The sequence below is a fragment of the Dermacentor silvarum genome, chromosome 1 (genome assembly GCF_013339745.2).
Source record: "Dermacentor silvarum isolate Dsil-2018 chromosome 1, BIME_Dsil_1.4, whole genome shotgun sequence".
In the NCBI taxonomy this organism is placed as follows: Eukaryota; Metazoa; Arthropoda; class Arachnida; order Ixodida; family Ixodidae; genus Dermacentor; species Dermacentor silvarum.
Window position 1 is genome coordinate 65441692 of NC_051154.1, and position 19167 is coordinate 65460858.

Consider the following 19167-nt stretch of genomic DNA (forward strand, 5'->3'; position numbering starts at 1 on the left):
CGAAATAATTTGGACCACCTGGGGTTCTTTAACGTGCACCTAAATCTAAGTACACGGGTGTTTTCGCCCCCTTCGAAATGCGGCCGCCGTGACCGGAATTTGATCCCGCGACCTCGTGCTCAGCAGTCCAACACCATATATGCACTAAGCAACCACGGCGGGTTTCTCACAGCCGAATGCAGTGTCTTTGCCATTCTACTCACCAAGCTCCTACCGGGTCTATATCGAGTGTTTATTATTATAACTGTTTTTTAACTATGCAATTTTTTTTTGTTCAAATCGTCAATGGCAGATAGCATAATTCGTCTTTGGGCTGGATTACTGAAAGAGGCGAACATTACTTGTACGAGAAATCGAAATACATAATCGAGTAATTAGAAATCACAAATAATATTTTTAAGTAATTACATTACGGCACATATTTTAATTAACTAATTGTAGCCGGTGAGTTTGCACGGTGTATCACTTGGAACGAATTTTCATAATGACACCAGTTTCGAGATATTCTTTTCCAAAGTGTGCGACGAAATACATGGGCGTTGCAGTTACTTTTGTGCTTCAATGCATCAAACGGCGTTTTGTTAAAAAAAAAAAAAAGTAAGTGGAAAAACAGTGCATCTTTACCGCCACTTTGATGACGCATATCTCGAAACCCGTACCGGCACATCCTCAGAATTCGTTCCAAGTGAACATGCCTTGCTAACTCAACGACTACAATTCGTAGATTACAATAGATGCCGCAGTGTAATTAGTTCAAACTTATTAGTGATGTTTTGTTAATTATTCGATTATACATCTCGATTTCACGTACAAGTAATGTCCGCCGCTTCGATCGTGTAATCCAGCTCAAAGACTACAATTATGTTATATGTCACATGCGAATTTTAAAAATTCTGTATTGTGTAAAAAATAGAATAATAATTATAAAACATCGTATAGTTACTGACATGAAATTTTGTGGCCTCGCTGTACGTCTACGTGACAAAGAATATGCGAAGAACGACTAATGCAGGAGACGAGTGGTTTGCGACCATACGCATAATCCCTGCTATAAAGTGTAATTTACATCGCGAATATGAAATGATTTCCACAACATCGGAACAAGGCATGCTCAAGCAGGTGGTAGACGGCGTTTTTTCGTCTAAAGCAACAAGTGGGCCATTACAAACGTAATGGTGACTTTCGGGTACTGCGGCTCCACGTGACACTACGCGTTTTGGCAGTTAACGAATTACCGCTAACGAACGTAGTACAAACGTTGATATGGACAGCGCTAATAGGTCAAACAAATGTTGGGTCGAATATCATTGCTTAGCAGTTTCGTTCAGCCAGGGTGCGCACGGTACTTCTACGGTTGTGCTAGTTTCTGCAAGTTGTAGGTTATGTGTACTAACGGCGGTCAAAAAAAAGCCACGTGTTCGGTAGACCATACTCGGGTGTCAACTTAAGTCCACGAGGTTACACAGAGCGCCGAGACGATTAAGAACGATGACGATAGTAGCAAAGGAGTCCTCATGTCGCAGCTTTAGGAAGCAAGTAGATATTTAGCGGTCCAAGTTTATCACAGGCGTACATGCACGACAAGTGGGAGGGCTCAACCTTAAGCCAGGTTGTACCAAGTACGAGAGAATAATAATAATAATAATAATAATAATAATAATAATAATAATAATAATAATAATAAAGTACGCAGTTATGCTTGGGCGCATTGAACCAGGTTACACGAGCAGCTGGTAAGAATTCATATTCAATGCTGCAACACTAGCCAGAGTAATAAATCAGTTAATCGAAGGTTTTCACGTCTTCACAGCAGGCTACCGGAAATGTGGTAAAGCGATGCCGAAAATAACAATACACTGAATGCAAGTAAACTGACATAACCGTTACACCGGTTGCCGCGCAGTTGCGCCTCTAAATTATGCCACCCAAGGGTCACGGCGCAAGATGAAACTCTTTCCAATCGGACCTAGTAAATAACCGATAAACTGCGCCACCCCTCCTTGCTTTCCGGCGGGAGAGATAGTGAGAAAGAGAGAGATAGAGAAAAACAACCCTGGAACCGTCACCTCCATCACCCTCACGCGATCATTGTCGTTGGACATCAAGAGCGCAGTGCTCTTTTTTTTTTTTTTTTTTTTTGAGAGAGAGAGAGAGAGAGAGAGAGGAAGTCCGCGCCGAGCGTAGTCCGGTACTGCGCGCGCGATGGGGGGGGGGGGGGGGGTCACAAAAAACAACAATGCGGCCCCGCGTGTTTGCGCAGGAGTGTGAAGGACGTGCGAGCCGAATGCGTGCCACTTGACGCCGCTGAAGAGGCCGTTATCTACTAAAGGGGGGGGGGGGGGGGGCGAATCTAATTGGGAGCGCGCCGGTGTCTGGCGTGCTGACAGAGACCTACCTGAGTGCGCCGGAAGTGGTCCCGGGAGACGCACGCGACTAATTGTTCGAGCTTTCGTTGGGCCGGAATGTGGGCTCTCGATGGACCCCCATTTGCCTTGGAATCAACACCTGTGCCGCTTTGCTTTTGTGCCTCTTTGGGCGCATTCCTGCGTCGGCTCTTTCTGGGGACATTGGGAACGACCACCCCTGTGGGAAGCCACCGAGTGCAGGGAGGGGGGGCGAAGGGGCGGGAGCGCAGGAATCCTGCACCTGCACTGCCTGGGGCTTTCTTCTTTGGACTCGTCCGCACGCAAGGGGGAGTCGCGCCTTCGGCTGCTGCCCTCCCCCGTCGGCCGAGGCACGCGGCTGGCCGCGGCCCACTTGGCTCCGTCCAACCACTGGACGCTCAACTTTCCATTTTGCGCCCCTCTCTCAAGTTGCGTCGCCTGATAACTGCCTGCGCGCCGCCGAGACCATGACGCCCGAGCCAGCGTGCGCCCGCCGCGCTCGGCCCGCCCCGGCCGACTAGCTGCCAGGTAAGCCGGGGCCCGGGCGCCGACACCACGTGCCGCCCTCGGCCGCCCAATAAACTGCTACCGCCGCCGCGCCGTCTAGCCGGCCGTTTAAATTAGGCGGCTTCCTGCGGCAACGTGGCTCGGACCAGAGTTGGCGGACTTCGCCAAGCGCGCATGGCCGAGCGCACGCAGTCTTTCGTGCACTCGTGCCAGCGCGCTCGAAGGCCGTGTTCGTGTTTTGTTCGGTTCCGCGCGCCGTCATATATAGGTTACCGGTAGTAAACATACGATGACCGTGCGACCACTGCCCGCCTTTTCGTTTTTACGTGATGGGTAACAGTTTGAACGTAGCGAAGCCACCGCGGACCTGTACTGAACTTTCCTGTGTCCTACGGGAGCTGAAACCAGTCGGTTTTAACCGCCTAATTCCGTGTTTAGATTTCGTTAATTTTGTATGACAGAAGCTGCTGTTTTATGCCTTTGCCTTGGAATTATTGCTGACGAACATTGCATCCAAAATTTTCTTAATTGCATACAGCATCTCAGCCATGCATGCTGTCATCTTGACAATCGCAGAACTCACGACTAGCTTTGTGTGCCACCGAATAAAAGCAAATTTCTGTTGCCGAAAATTTGTGCTGCCTCCAATAAACAAAGGCATGAACAAGAATACATTTCTTTAATGTTTCTGACATACTAGGCAGTGCACACAACCAAGTATATTACAGAACATGTGCAAGCGGAAAACACACAACGGGCATGGAATAAACACTGAGCGTCCTGCTAGAAATCTGCAATGAATGGAAATAATAATGTGTCTTACGTTTTCTTGAAAAGGCATCTTGAGTATCAAGGTTTGTATAATAACTATTGGCACCTATATGCAGACCCATGCTGTATGAGTCAAAAGTACAGCGATAGTTCGCAAATTCAGCTTCAATAAGATGTGTCAGTACTGTGTGTGCACCATACAGAACACATTATTTCATGTTGAAAACAGCATTGTAAAAACTGCACAACTTGTGAACATGCCTTTTTGATCATATTGTGTGGCCATATATGGCTGTATCTGGGTGCACTTGGTCTGAAGAAAATACCACATGATTAGGAGGGTGCTTGTGTATATGCTAAGTATGCAGTTGGAATATCATAAAAGACAGTGTTTACCTCTGCTTGTTTACTTAAGACATTACCTTTACTTTTGCTTATTTACCAGTAATCTCACTGACCAGTTATGAAAGGGCTTGTGTCTTTCCTTAGTTTAGTGCTAGCTAAAAAAAAAAATTATTGCTTTGAAATTGTGCTCTCACTGCATTACAATCATCAAAAGTCTTGAAGCTACCACGTACGTGAACTGGCTTGTTGTGTCATGTACTGGGGCCGCTATAGAATCTTGATGCAAAGCCTTAGAGATTTATGTGACATTGCTCCTCACTTTCCTGAGCTTCACTGTCAGGCATGCTGCAGGAACCCTGTAGCAGGCAGGGCCTTGTCTCAAATATTGTTGCTCTTGTAGAGTGGTTTTGAAACACTGAACACTCACTCTCAGAGGGATATTCACTGACCCATATGCACTGGTTAAAATATTGTGGCCAGGCTGCCCTGTCCAGACTTCAGCAGAGAGAAGTTTCTAGAGAATGAAAGCCACAATTAAGCTGGATTTTCTCATAGTCAAAACATGTAGTTCGAAATGAAGGGGCTCACTCTGTACTGGTGATGGCTACTTACAACCACACCGCTCAACTCCATGTTGCAGGCCTACACCACAAAGAAATACAGGTTTATCTAGTTTTTCCTGTTATGAAAACTTATGTGAGCATTGGATGAATCAAGTGTTAATGACTTTATTAAGAGTTACAGTGCTAATTGTTGGGATTCTTGATTCTTTAATGATGCATGGAAAACATTGCATTGCATAGGACTACAAAACAGAAACAGTGAAAACACTGTGGTGCACCATTTCTAAGTGAGCCACTGCAAATGAACATAGGCTTTGTAACAAGCATTACCACTCCATTTTCCTCTCACCCGATTTACGATCTTGCCTCCACCTGGAAGAAGGCATGAGTGACAGGTCAACAAAAGTGAAACTTATATGTCTGCTGGTTCTGCGCTTCTGATGAAGTCCACTTCAATCTTTTTTTTTTTTTTTTTTGCTGCACTGTCTTGCCTGTCACATCATGGAGCCTTTGATGTTTTGAGCCATCTGGGCACATTCCTGGTTAACCTCCTTGACTCTATTGTATCATCTTAAGTGCTGCGATGTTTTCCAGTGTGCGAGCACACATCATTACTTATTGTGCCAATTTTATTTTGTTTGTAACTGCAGCTACAGCCCACCTTTTGTGCATTTCAGAGCAAAATGTTGAAGCAGGTGCTGCTGCCTTTGGCAGTGGCCGTGGCGTGTGCCTTGAGCCTGAGCCTGGCCTGCAATGAAGCCATTTGTGCATCCATAGTGAGCAAGTGCATGTTAACACAATCGTGCAAGTGTGACAAACTCAACGTCACCTGCAGCAGAGACTGTTTCTACTGCCTCGACTATCTCTACACTGAATGCTGCTCTTGTGTAGGTGAGTTCAACATGCTCCACAGGCACATATGGTTTTTGTTATCTTCTACAGCTTCTACTCTCAGTATACACAGAGAAGCGTACATGTACATAGTCCACATCAAGTATACTTCGTCAAAACAATTTTTGGTATGCATTTAATGTTTCAGTATGCATTCAATTCAATGTTTTAAGGAAGTGCTTCCTAAATTGTTGATCTCACTTGGGGTTGTGGCAGACTCTTCAGGAAAAGGGTACGGGTGAGGGTGCATAGCGAAGCAGTTTGAGAATTCCAAAAACAAACACCAAGACCATTTCTCAGAAGCTATGGAGGAGGAAGACAGTTAACAGCTGTCCACACACACACACACATGCACGTTTCTTTTTATTTCCATTGATCACAGTGACCGGCAGTGGATAGGAACATGCATGTGCTTATTTTATAACAAACATGCAGTGCAGCATCAAGCCGAAACTAACTGTGGCAGCACAAACACTGCACCTTTAGTTTGGGAGACTGTGTGCAGCAATTTGCAATACTTGTTCCTGCTGGAATTAATTCTTTCAGTTTTTCAATCGTTTCTGGTCCAGTGGACTGACTCCAATCATGTTAACATACAAGCGTTAACTTCAGCAAAAATGTCATTGCATGTATTGTGAAAATACGAAAAAAAAGGGGGGGGGGGAATGGGGGGGAGGGGATTGCGATTGAGATGCTGCAGGGTAGCCGATTTTGGATAAGTCCTTCTTTTATGCCATAATTTTCATATTTAGTGTCGTTAGCTCATGTTTAATATTATAAATGCCATTATAAATTTAAAAAACACAGCAAGGTAACTTGAAATTATAATTTTTTTTTTGAAAAAGAAAAGAGAAGGACTGTTGCTTAAACCTGCAATGCTATTAAAAAGTAATTGTAACCATATTTTGTGCAGAATATTTGCTTTCTTGAAAGTTTTGTATATTGTGTCAATAAGCATGCTTGTCAACTGCTGTTGAATCAGTTGTAACATACTAGTATCTTCTGTACCCTCAAGATAGTCTAGCAAAATTGTAACAACCATTTTGTCCAGCATGTGAAAAAATAGCTCTCCCAGAAAAAAATTAAAAGCTTTCATTATACACAATTGTAACAAAAACTTATGTATAAATATGCTGGTCAGCACAAACATGGGCAGTGATAGTACACGTACAGACGCCAAATATGTTGTAAAAGCTCTGTGAACTACTAAAGATGCAAAGGAACGCTGAAGAGTAATATTAGGTCAAGCTGTATTCGCAAATTATGCTTGCGCAATAGCGAAATGGCCACTCTCACCATGATATGGGAGGGAAGGGGGGGCGGGACTTGATAAGAGAATAAATACACAAAACCAAAGACCAATAGTTATGCTGCCATGAAGTTCCTGCACCATCTCGCTGTGACATCGTGGATTTTGACAGCACTGCTCAGGTTTAGTTAATTGTTTATTGGTAAAAGAGTACATTGTAACCTAAAGAAAACAAAGGCTCAACCTAGCAAGCTTTGAGACCTTTTTCTGAGCCAAGGCAGTCCCAATATGAGAAAATAAACAGAGATTTGTGACGTTACACTGACATACTGGCACTGAGGTTTCCACACGAAATTTCGAAAAGGGAAGTTTCGCTTTCGCCTTTTTCTGGCAAATGGATGAAAATGACGATATAAAAGAACGCCATTCGAAATTGATTTAGTGCTTAGTCATTAGTGTACCTTCAAGGTTTCATGTTATGATCTTTACTTGTGTGGCCTTACGTAAATGCATACCTACCAACTTCTACAATTTTATTGTGAAATACTAAATCTCTGCGGAGCTTTTTTACAATTTTTGTGTTGACAAGAATAATTCTATGAGTCTTCATTTGGGTTAAATTTAAGGCAGAAACTGATTTCAAAAGAATACAAAAACATTCACCGACTAATTTCCCAGAGGCTGATTTTTTGAACCCACTCAATTTATTCGGACCAAAATAAATAGTCAGCATCTTGAATAATACCACAATTTTTAATATTGTCACAAAATTTCCTCATTTTTTGGTTTTCACTGTCGTACTTTTCAGATTTTAAAGTTGGCAAGTCTGTAAATGTCATTCGAGGCTGGTGCATGGGTACTTTGTGCAGTTTTCTGTGCTCTTGTCCATTATGGCAGTGGTGCGACTGACCTTCAAGTGTTTTGTGAAACAAAGTATTGCAATACATTGAAATGTGATCACTGTAAAGAACACGTGGCTACAGCACTAAGCATGTGCCCTACATATTAAGTTAGATGTCAGAAAAACTTTGTAACTACACTGCTGAAACCCTGTCTCAGAAGAAGTATTCTACACGTTCCTCTAAAACAGGAACGAAAGCTCGTTCCTCGTTCCTTCCCAGCCTTGAAATGAGTTCCCGTTACAAGTTCCTTCAATGCGAAAGGAACGCGTTCCACTTACACTTCGAACATTGGAATGTGTCATTACATTGCCGTTACATTTGATTTTTTAAATTATAATATAGTGGTGGATAATCCTGAGGCGAAATAAAGGGAGCAATTTAAAACTCACATTGAACTACATTTATTATACAAATTTGAACATCGCCGTGAGCAGATTATCTCGAGATAAAAAAAGAATCCAAAGAAACGCTCCTTAACAATTTTTTTCAGGGAGCACCGGACATACTCCAGACATTTCTAACTGCACATATATGACACTTTCAGCTTAGGTCTTCAAATGCGCAGTCTGCACTTCAGATGCGCAAATAGAAAGTTACTCACATCAACCAATATAATTAAATTCCTTGCAACAAGAAACCGAATCGAAAGGAACAATAGATATGCGTTTAATGAATACTGACTCAATATTGCAGTATGAGTGGGAAGAAAATGTCCAGAATACGTATTCACAACTTACTAGAGTCCCTTGTTTGAACTCAGCAAGAGTTGCATCCGGATGTTGGTGCCCGACAAACGAACCCGTGACAATCACTGAAGATTGTCACGTGACAATCTTGAAGCCTAGTCTTAAAAAATATAACGAAGAACTCACGAAAACAATGAACCATAGTGTGACGTGACAGGCAAGCGGTAGTTCTTAGCGCCTCACACGGTCGCCCATCCGCCCTGCATGACGGTGCTGCGTATGTGCTGTTCAGTGCCGTCAAACGTTTATAAAAGGAACGCAGTTCCCTCTGCCGTTCCTTCGTAAATCTAACGAGTTACCGTTACAGTTCCATCGACCCTTAACGGAACGGTGGCAATCTTTCGTTCCTCCTAAGAGTTCCAGGAACGCCGTTCTGTACAACACTGCTCAGAAGTGACATGTAGAAAGGCCTTCAACATCTTTTCCCCCTGCTTATTTTATTGTTTTCTGCTACGAATGAGCGAGTACTACCACAATTTATTTCTATAAACTAGTGCATGTGCATCGTCAGAAGCACTAAGTGCATTTGATATTTAGGCTAACTTTCTCAAGTGTACGAAAACATGTGATCATAACATGTTCTAAGTTTTCTTAATTCCTTTTGAAAACTGTGCTTTCAAAGAAACCAAAGGCAAGCTTATTTGAGTAAGCCCTATAAAGTACACCATTTATGTCCTAATGCTATGGCATCTGCTTTGAGGGTAAACGTAGTGGAGTGCCCCAAACTGATTTCAGCCAATGGATGTTCTTTAATGTTTGCCAAAATCTGAGTACACAGGCACTTACCATCCACAGCAATGTTGCTGCTATAGACAGAAATTCTACACAGCCAAGGGCTGCAGCCCCATTGCCCCACCTCCCCCTACTTTATCCTGCGCTGTGTACAACACCAGAAATGTCTGAGCTACTCAAACACTGCAGCATCTATATTAAGTAAAGTTACTTTCAGCTAAGAAAGATAATATAAATTCAACTGTAGTCAATCTATAAGACATTTGAAGATATGTTTATTAATGTGTATTTTTTCTTTTCCCGCAGAGATGTGCCCGCGACAAAATGAAACCATCTCTCTAAGTCATAAGTCCAACATAGAGGATCTGCCGGACCCGACGCATGGGTTATTTGCCCTCCTTACCGAGGAAGCTGACCGCTCCTTGAGATGGCGGTCCTACACATTTCCTGTACATGTGGCATTGTACAGCCCTGTGCATGACAAAGATATCAAGCTGAAAGCTGGTAAGTGATGTTTCTTCAAAACAATGGCTGCATGTATTGGTTTAGAAAGCAAGCCATCTGAAAAAAAAAAAAAAGAAAGAAAGAAAGAAATTGCCAACATGATTTGAAGAATAGTACAGCCAATCCTGCTTACAACAAACTGCTTTTGTGGCACAAAAAGCGTCACGAGAAATACAGTGTAATTGTACTTGCACTTATAACAACTGTGGAGGCAGTCAGTCTATTGCAGGGTTGATGCTTGAAGCACAGAAGTAATTACAATGGCGATTTTTCGCCAGAAACATGTTATTTAGGTCTGTTAAAGGGCAGCTGAATCACTTGAAAAAAAAAAAAAGAGCTTTAGACGAATTATTATAGTTTTTCACCCCCTGAATACGAAAATCACAGTTTAACAGGCCAGAAGTCACCACTAGTTGCTTTAATTTAGCAAAAACAAGCTGCAGCGTCTGCGGGAGACGCCGCGGGTCGTTTAACGGGCTCTGATGGCAAAGACGATCTTGACGTCTTCTTAGGTATCGGCGAGGAGCGTGATTCGAAGAGAGCGCTCACGTGACCCCTGTATTGACGTCATCCTCGTGCCCGGTCTTTCGCCGCTACACTCGCCGCGCGAAGGGGGCGGAGCTTCGATGAAAGTTTAAACCGCGATTGCGGCGCTGCTACGCACATAATCGAGAAAATAAGTGCAGGAGTTTAATTGTACTGTGTCAGCCATCCAAGCCCCCTTCAATCATCCCATTCTAAAACCTCTTCAGCTTCCCTTTAAGTAGCACGTACCCAATAACTTATGATCCACCAAACTATTCAGATGCTTGCCATACAAAGCCTAGCGCTGTCACTGTGTCACAGTGTGCTAGCTTTATCATAATAGTTGCTCTATTGAATTAGTTTAAATGTAAAGTGTTCTTGAAGAGCCTTAGTTTGATTAATTTTGTGGCACTACCGTATTTTCTTGACTATAGTCCGCACCCGGTGTATAATCCGCAACACCCAATTTGCGCTTAAAGTAAAATGTGTTTCTAAGATAGCAGGACTATACAGAAGGTGTGGAACCTGCTGTATAGTCCGCAAGGAGCACTTTGACTGAAAATACGCTTTCTGAGCCTGTCTGTAACCTGTAAACAGTAGTTAAGCAAAAATCTCTATTGTCATAAAGTCATAGTCAATGAGTAATAGTTGCTCTGTGATGTCAATTGACCCGATACCCCTTTATAAGGGGCTTTCGAGGTATTCGAAATAATAAATAGTCTGGGTCCTTTATTGTACTGCATATAGTAGTTAATTCTAAAGGCCGTCAGAATCACTCTCATCGGGGCTTCCAGAACAAAACAAGTCAAGCACGTTGAATTCGACATACCGTTCCTCAGTGTTGCCTTCAAAATCTTTAGTTCTCGCATACGCTTGAATACACTAAGCTTGAACAACTCTTTGAAGGCTCCTCGTCTTTTCAGTGCCATCACAACTGTTGTATTTTTTGCATATATGAAGTTGCGTATAAATGTGTGCACTCACAATTTCTAGCACTGAAAAGCAGCCACTTTATCATAATCAGCATTCGCTTGCATATCACAGCCTGTTAATATGAGCTGAAGAAATTGCTTGTCCACATAAATCATCTTTGCAGAACCGTTTTCGCTATGCGATTCAGTCCGGGAAAAATTTTCAGGCACACTCTGGCCTCATTTTCGTCAAGAGCGCCTCCAATAATAAATAAAATGTGGAGTACACACCCAGCAATATTCCAACTTTAAAACTTGTATAGTCCGTGAACTATAGTCTGGAAAATATAGTAGGTTGATTATTAGAAGAGAAAATTACAATCAAAGTTTCATTTTTGAATTTCGCATGGAAACCCCAAAGTCGGTACGTCAATGTGAAGTGACAGATGACAAAGTATTTTTTTGCACTATGGCCTTTGTGGGTCTGTAAAAGTTCTTGAAACTTTCAAAGTTCAGTCTTTGGCTCTTTTACAATACAATGCAATTCATTTTTACTAATAAAAATTTAGCTAGGCCCGAGGAGACTGCATCAAAATCAACGACGTCATAGCTAGTTGGTGTGGGAATTTGAAGGCGGCATTGCCACCTGTCTTTAGTTTTAGTGTGCCTTTAAGGCTGACATCAGCAGCTGTGTACAGGTGGCTGCACAGTTACTTCGTACATACTTTGTTCCAATACATAAGGTACACGAGGGAAGTGGCCTTACAAGTTGAAATATGTCCCGAGAAATGTTTAGTGCCTCCCTGTGCCATTCTGCCACTTTTCGGATGTACAAGTAGTAAGCCTTGCTTTGTGCCTCGTGGTGTACACGTTGAATAGTTGTCATGCCACTGCACTGCACTTTGTTTCATTTGTTCTAAGCAAACTAATGTAGTGATCAGGTTGCTGTTAGTGGCTGTATGCCATAGGCTTTTATAATGAAAAGTTGTTTGTGCTAAGCAGCAGCTTGCTCAAAGTAAGCTCTTGACTGTACAACGATACTGCATGTGTCCAGTTTCTGTCATGTGAATCAGGGTTTCTTTTTGAAGTGAAGAGCATAACCAAACCTCCTTTTTCTTTTGGCTGTAACAAATGCTCGATTAACGCTTTCTTTTTTTATTATTCTGTCTTGCCACTTACCAAAATAGCACATTTTACCCACAAAGTTATACAAGTACTGTCACCTAGATTCAAGTTCAACTCCAACATTGACGATGAAAATATTGTTTCTTTACACTAATACAAAAGGCACCTTAACTTAGTGCATTGAGCTGAAAGCATTGCTAAGCTATTTAATGGCCATCTCAAGTGAAGTGACATGATAATATCAGACCCTTCATCGTGCCTGCCAGCAACAAATAGCAAGTTTGGAAAATAATGTGATTATATTGCGCATAAGAGCAAGTGGCAAAATGGTGCTAGTGTATTTTCTAAGAAACTGTCAAAGTGGGAACAACGCACTTAGACAGTTGCTTTATTGGAAAACTCCTTGTGAAGAGCATTTGTCACATCATTAAGAAAGAGAATTTTCAGAGCTTGTTTGTTTGCTGTAAGCACTATGCGAGTAGCCTGTGCTTTATAATCTTGTGTGACCCAGCAGATGGGCAGCAGTTGCTTGCCACAGGATAAAAAAAGGCATTCTTACTGCACTATTATTCATTACCACCTCCACGACAAGAATGGTTTTGTAATGCATGCGAGAAATTTGGACCAATTGCAGACTATTAATATGAGTGAACAAAACTAGGATGTGTTTTGGCAAATCAGTTTTGCGGAATCCGGAAGATGGTGGAAATATAATTAAGGGGAAACATTGTCATTCACTCGAATTGAGCATAAAGCTACAAAGAAAACCCATACAGGTTTCTCAGAAAGAACGCTTTGCAATTGAGGGAAAATTCGTCCTGGTGCAGGATGTATGTGTTTTATGCCCAAGCCAGATACACGGGCACAGAAAAAGACAAAATGCCTCACACCTTGGCTCTAGGTTGCTGTTACACAGGCAAATGTAATTGTAGCAAAACTTGATGCCATTAATGGTTTACAGAGTTTCAAAAACTCATGTAGCCATCGAGTGCACATTCTTGCTCCGAATGTTTTTTGTTGTAAAGCATTGCTACACGAGGCTAAACAAATGTATAACAAAAATAGTAAATTGTGCTTTTTTTGTTGATACGCCTTTTCATCCTTGAAGCTACAGATGCAATTTTGCAACTTCTTCAGCTTCAGGTGGCATATGGCACTGGAGTTATAGATAATGTCGTAGAGAAGTTAAAGTCCTCAGCCATTTAGTGCAATTTGCCCTTGTGGTTTGTGTATTATTAACTCTGTCCTTTATTTTCCAGCTCCTGCTAAGTTTCATTATGCATAATTACACAATGAATACATGTGGCTACCTCAGTCTAAGACTGCTTTTTACATCATTGGGACAAGTACATCTTGTGCCGACAGCAAGTGTAAAAAATGAACCCCCATTTTTGCTAAAGCAACCCATACAGTGCTATTCTTGTATCTGTAATAGCTATAAACCAGCTATAAACCAAGCTATAAACCAGAACTTTGCTGGTTGTTTAAATTGCAGTAATTTGTAACATTGGGGCCCCTTCACCTTTGTATGGCATTCAACTTACAGTAAAGTTTATGGAAATGTTGTTCTTGAACGTAAGGTATTTTTCTTTCTGCTGGCAGCTGAGAATCTTCAATGAAAATGAAGGAATTTTTAAGGTTCAAATTAAGCATTGTAGCAAGCTTGCCAGCAGTTGCACGTGTTTGGTAACTGTCTTGATTTGCATTTTTTAATTTTCAAATTTTCTTACAGTGGTGTCAAATGGGAATACATCAGAAGTAGTTGAAGAGGAAGATGTGCAAGTGAACTGCACTGTGGCATTCATGTCACAATGCATGTCGCTGAACAAGTGCAGAGAGTCGTGCCTCTCCATGGGAGCTTCAAGCTACAGGTGGTTCCATGATGGTTGCTGCCAGTGTGTTGGCAGCATGTGCATCAATTACGGAATTAATGAAAGCAGGTTAGTGCTATTTTTCGGGTTGAAGGCAGCAAGTGATGCCATATTGTGTGCATCCATGACCTGCCACAAGGTGGCAAGTGGCACCCTCTGTGTTATGTGCATATGTATTGTTGGAGAGTAAAGATACAGTATAGACCACTTATAACGTAACCGCTTATAGTGCAGGACCAGATATAGTGCGGTCTTTTCAGACTCCCGTTAATTTTCCTATAGCACTCCATGTATACACGTATCGCTTATAGTGCAGTTGCGGGAAACGAAATACCGGTTACAGTGCGGCTGCCTGGGAGTACGGAAGTCAGCGGAGACGGCGAACGCTCCCCTCAAATGGGCGCCCGAAGGAGTGCTCGAGGAAGAAAGAGAGACGAAGTGGAGGAGAAGGACACGTGGTGCGAACGAACAGCCAGTGAGGCTGAAACCAGAATCTTCAGTGTGAGTCGTGAAATATCACGGCGCGCATAGCGAGCGAGGGCCACGAAACTGCCAATGCCGGCCAACGCTTGCTTCACGATAATGGCAGTAAATGAAACTTCAGGGAGCGGGCGGCGCCGGCACAGCACGGCGAAGGGCGCACGCGGAGACCGTGGAATGCGAGGGAGGAGGGCGGCAGGGAAGCGGATTTCGCCTCGCCAACTCTGCCGCTTCGGTGGCTCCCCTCGTCCTCCCTCGTAGCTCCCCCACTTTCGACTGTCACCGTGCGTGCCTGCCGCCGCTCCAGCCGGCCCGGCGCCAGCTCCCCGAAGTTTCATTTTCTGCCGTTATCGGGAAGCGGGCGTTTGCTGGCGTGGGCAGTTTCGTTGGTCGACCTGGGACAGCGCCGCTGCTTCCTTCTGCGCCATAGCCGCAGCATGCAAGTTCAACACATGACTAGAAAGTAGAGGAAGCATAAAGGAGAAAGAAGGGTTCACTGCCATTTTCTACGCGTGGTTGCGGTGCGTGGCTGAGACGTTGGCACGTACACGCATGTTCCACCGCAACGCAGAATCGGCGACCTTGCCATTTGAGAAAGGGTGAAATTTCCGCCGCGTTTTTTTTTTTTTCTTTCTTTTTTTTCTGTTTTGTTCGCGCGTGACATTGAAGGGTCTCTCCTAAGTGCCGGAGCAATGCCGGTCGGAGGCGCCGTCGCGTTATTGGTTCGAATTAACGAGATTCAACTGTACATTGAATGCAAACGTTCTAGCCGCATTCCTTGACTGTCGCATACGCGTGGCGGCTCGGTGCACATGTTTTGCATATGTGCGGGCCTTAAAAATTGTTGCTTTGGTTATAGTGCGGTACCGCTTATAGTGCGGCTATTCACGACTCCGGCGACTTACGTTATAAGCGGTCTACACTGTACATATTTCCTTCCTGGCCGTCATTGTGATCGTATCTGAGTTGTCAGAGTTGCCTCGGTGTGCTTGGCCTGCTCGGTACACAACCCCACGATGTAGAGCAGGAGTCTCAAACACGCAGCCCACAGCATGATGAATTACCATCATGCACTATCTCCACCAAAAGAAGAGAAGTGCCATGGCAATGGAAAAGAAAATTACTGAAAACAGTGTTATGCTTATTGACTTTACACCAAAGGCTGCGGCGGCCCATGAGGAATTCATATTGGATGGCTTTCAATTTTGACCATTTTGGCTTTCAATTTTAATATGCACTGGAACCTCGCTGCAAGGGTGTTTCTTCAATCTGATGCTGCGGGAATGCCGACTGTTGTGGTCGGGAATTGAGCTTGCAATCTTGTGTTCAGCAGCACAGTGCCTTTACTGCCAAGTTATCGTGTTGTGTAGCACAATGTGTTGCATTCTCAAGCTTATTCATTCCCTCTTGTTTTTGGACTGCATGCCCAACATTAATGCTTCTGAAAATAAGTTATTGTACTTAAGCTGATAGTTGTAGCACCACCACGGCATGTCCGTGATTAATGCTTCTGCAATTCCTGAATTTGTTACTATGCCTGTATAGTTGATAAACAAGAAAGTTCACTTTGGAAGTTGTCAAATTCCAGCACTCATAAAGTGGACCAAGCATCTGGCCACTCTCTGCAAATCTGCCTAGTGTTGCTGGCACAGATGTAAGCAGCCAAATGAGCTACTGATAAGGTTTGGAGTCTGTGGTGATGTTTGTCAAAATTGCTTCTTTATTTTAAATTTAAGAATTCAGTTCATGCTGCAATATACACAATGTGGGTTTCTGGATGTTCTGCAGTAATATTAATGTGTGCCATATGTGTCATAAGTTTAGCGGTCACTCCAGGTGTAACTACAACAGTCACAGAGCCATTAAAGATTAAGAAAATAAAAACTGTCCTCAATTTTATACTCTTAGAGTGTCAGCAAAGACTTAATATTAGTACAGAAACATTTAACAATGACCTGCAAAATTACCATTAAATAATGATTTGGCAAACAGGAAAAAACAAATGAGCTGGTACCTTGCCCAGTGTACTCAAATAGGCCGGTTTTGAGCACTGTAGGGAAACATTTGTGTGCACAGCCATTTGGCTTGAACATATCAGACACATCTTTGAGCTTCAAGCATTGTTCAGCTTTCTGTCGATGACAAGCCTGGGGACACCATTCCTCATTCAAATGGTACTGCTTGTGGCTGCATTATCAGTCTGTCAAAGCTTCTTCATTGCATTGGTGCAAGTTCTGTAACACACAAAGGTCACACATATGCATATGAGATTCACTGGCATCTGACACAGTGTCCTCTTTTTCTGAAAGGTGCCTCCAGTGTCCCTATTCAAAGGAGCTGATGGACTTCGATGATGAGCAAGATGAAGAGGTACCCATTGAGGATCCTGACAGGCATACTTACCAACATGTTGACTACAGTGACAATTCTTACAGTGCCAAGGAGAAGGCAGACAATAGAAACAATGTGGTAGACACATCTGCTGCCGATAACGCAAACTCTACGTGAGGACAGTGCCACCATGCCATCTGCACATTGCTGGTGCAATATAACTGTGCCGGGAGTGCGTGCCAATGGTGCCCGGGATCCTGTAGTCAGTGTACATAGACTGCCAAGTGTCTCTTTCAGGTTGCCAGCCTAAGCAAGCAAGCCTGCAGCAATTTTGGGCCACTCACAAACACTCAGACTGCATCTCTACAAGGACAGTGCACGCGTAGTAGCCTAATATATTGAACCTAGGGACCAATTGTGTGTTGTACAGCAGACGCATTCTCTGAACGTAGTGGAATGCATTCTCCTACAAACAGCCCAACTGATGCAAGTGGACTGAAAAAATGCCATCTTCAGTACTTCGGCAATGTTCGTAAAGACTCAAAACCGATTGTCTGTGCAACGCTTTGAGCATTGCCAGCTGGTGCAGTTTTCACAAGTCAACCGATGCCTTATGGCTGTTCCCACTGGCATCGCTAGGCTTCGTCTGCATGTTCCAAGTACAATACTTCAATGTGTGTGTGTGTGTAAGTGTGCATGTGTGTCGATCTGTGTGTGTGCAAGTGTATGTGAAGTGTGCGTATGTGTGTATATGCGAGTGTTTAGCTGTAATGGCTGTTGTTGTGCTACATCTCTACATCTCTGCTACCTGCAGGCAGGGGGGAACGAGGCTTTTTATATGCTGTGACATTGTTATATTTATTTAGGAGAAAGACAGTCTGGACAGGCAGTGGTACCACGTACCTGTGAAACTTGCCACCTTGCTGCCAAAAAATGGGCCTCATTTGCAGACATTACTGCAGAGCAGTGTGCTTGAGGGTCCTCTGTGACAGTCTTTGGGCAGAATAGATGTTCCAGTGACTCATGATCATTAATCATCTTTCACCGCCATGCAGCAGATTAGATAGTCACACTCAGGGGGCATCAATCGATACCATATTCTCACCTTTCTAACAACTTCAGAAACTGAAGGCATGTTTATCTGTTGTCTTACAATAGGTTCAGTGCAGCATGAATGCCTCATTATTTGGAACTATGCAGAGCTGTGTCACTTTATTTCACATGTACAAAACACAGAATCATAATTTGTGCTGAGTGTGCTTTGTAAGCAGTATTCCGAATGTTTCTTTTCCCCAGGATTGTCACAAAGTTCTGCATGAAAGAAATTGAAACCCTGGTTGGTCATGTAAAAATATGCTTTTCATACCTCGCAGTTCTTGTGCCAGCTTGTGATGTTCTCCCACATGAGTCTCCACTGTCACATGCCATGAGCCCCGAACGAACATGTCTGAATGTGCATGAAATATACTATGCTTGCATTCTTAGAGCACCAGCCAGCATTTCACAAATGTTTCTTGCATTTTACAATGGCACTCTAATGCAATCTTAACAGCAGCAGCACTTGTAGTAGCCTGTTTTTATGAGCTTCAGATATTTCATGCTTAAATTAGGTGCTGTGGTAATGTTTTAAAATACGAACACATAAAGTAAAAAACAATTATGCCATCATTTGTTTTATTGGCTGCTATTGTGGTACAAGCACACTAGTCCTAAAAGTTGCAGTACTGATGGAGTTGCTTTCATTCCATCTTTGCATTTTGTACGTTGAAACCCAGCAAATTATGCTTTTTTGTGCATTGTTTCTGTTCTGCAAAAGTTATTTTGTAAATTTTGATCTCCATTAAAGATAACCTTCATGTTCCTTCATAATTTGTTTCACTAATATACTAGATACAAAAAGGAGACCGCACATACGTGCCAGCAAAATTGTTTTTACTCAGTGCAAGCAGTGTAGATTTTGTTATATGATGTGTAATAAAATTCTTGCGTAATGAGCAAAACTTGCCTCTATTTATTACACCAGAGTCCTTGTATCACTGACGAAGGCTATTTCACAAAAACATCAAAACTGAGTGACTGTTCACTTTGCAAATGCATTCAAAACGTAACGCACTATGCTACTATTTCAACAAGAATGCAAGTAGGGGAACTGCATGCATACAGTTACAATAGGTGACTCGCAGTAGAGGAACAACACATGAAAGCTGCGTCATCACTGGTACATCTGCTGTTATGCTTGTATTGGTTGGTTCTTAGAACTTTGAAGCAGAAAATGGTTAAGAGCCATGCTCCTCACGACGATAAATGCATGGTACTGTGGACCCAGGCAA

General features: G+C 43.0%; 1 protein-coding gene across 3 annotated transcripts in view; it reads left to right on the forward strand.

Annotated features, from left to right (window-relative positions):
- Nucleotides 1-18837, forward strand: part of LOC119464581 (twisted gastrulation protein homolog 1-A) — a 43553-nt gene extending 24716 nt beyond the window's left edge. For 2 of the 3 annotated variants that reach the window (XM_037725610.2, XM_049668971.1), the window contains exons 2-5: nt 5248-5461; nt 9397-9594; nt 13888-14095; nt 16816-18837. In XM_037725610.2, coding sequence (XP_037581538.1) covers nt 5254-5461; nt 9397-9594; nt 13888-14095; nt 16816-17014 — 813 coding nt within the window. In that variant the 5' untranslated portion in view covers nt 5248-5253 and the 3' untranslated portion in view covers nt 17015-18837. Of the gene's footprint in view, nt 1-2690; nt 2913-5247; nt 5462-9396; nt 9595-13887; nt 14096-16815 lie in introns of those variants that run through there. The other variant, XM_037725617.2, reaches the window with a different exon arrangement.
- Nucleotides 18838-19167: the final 330 nt, after the last annotated feature.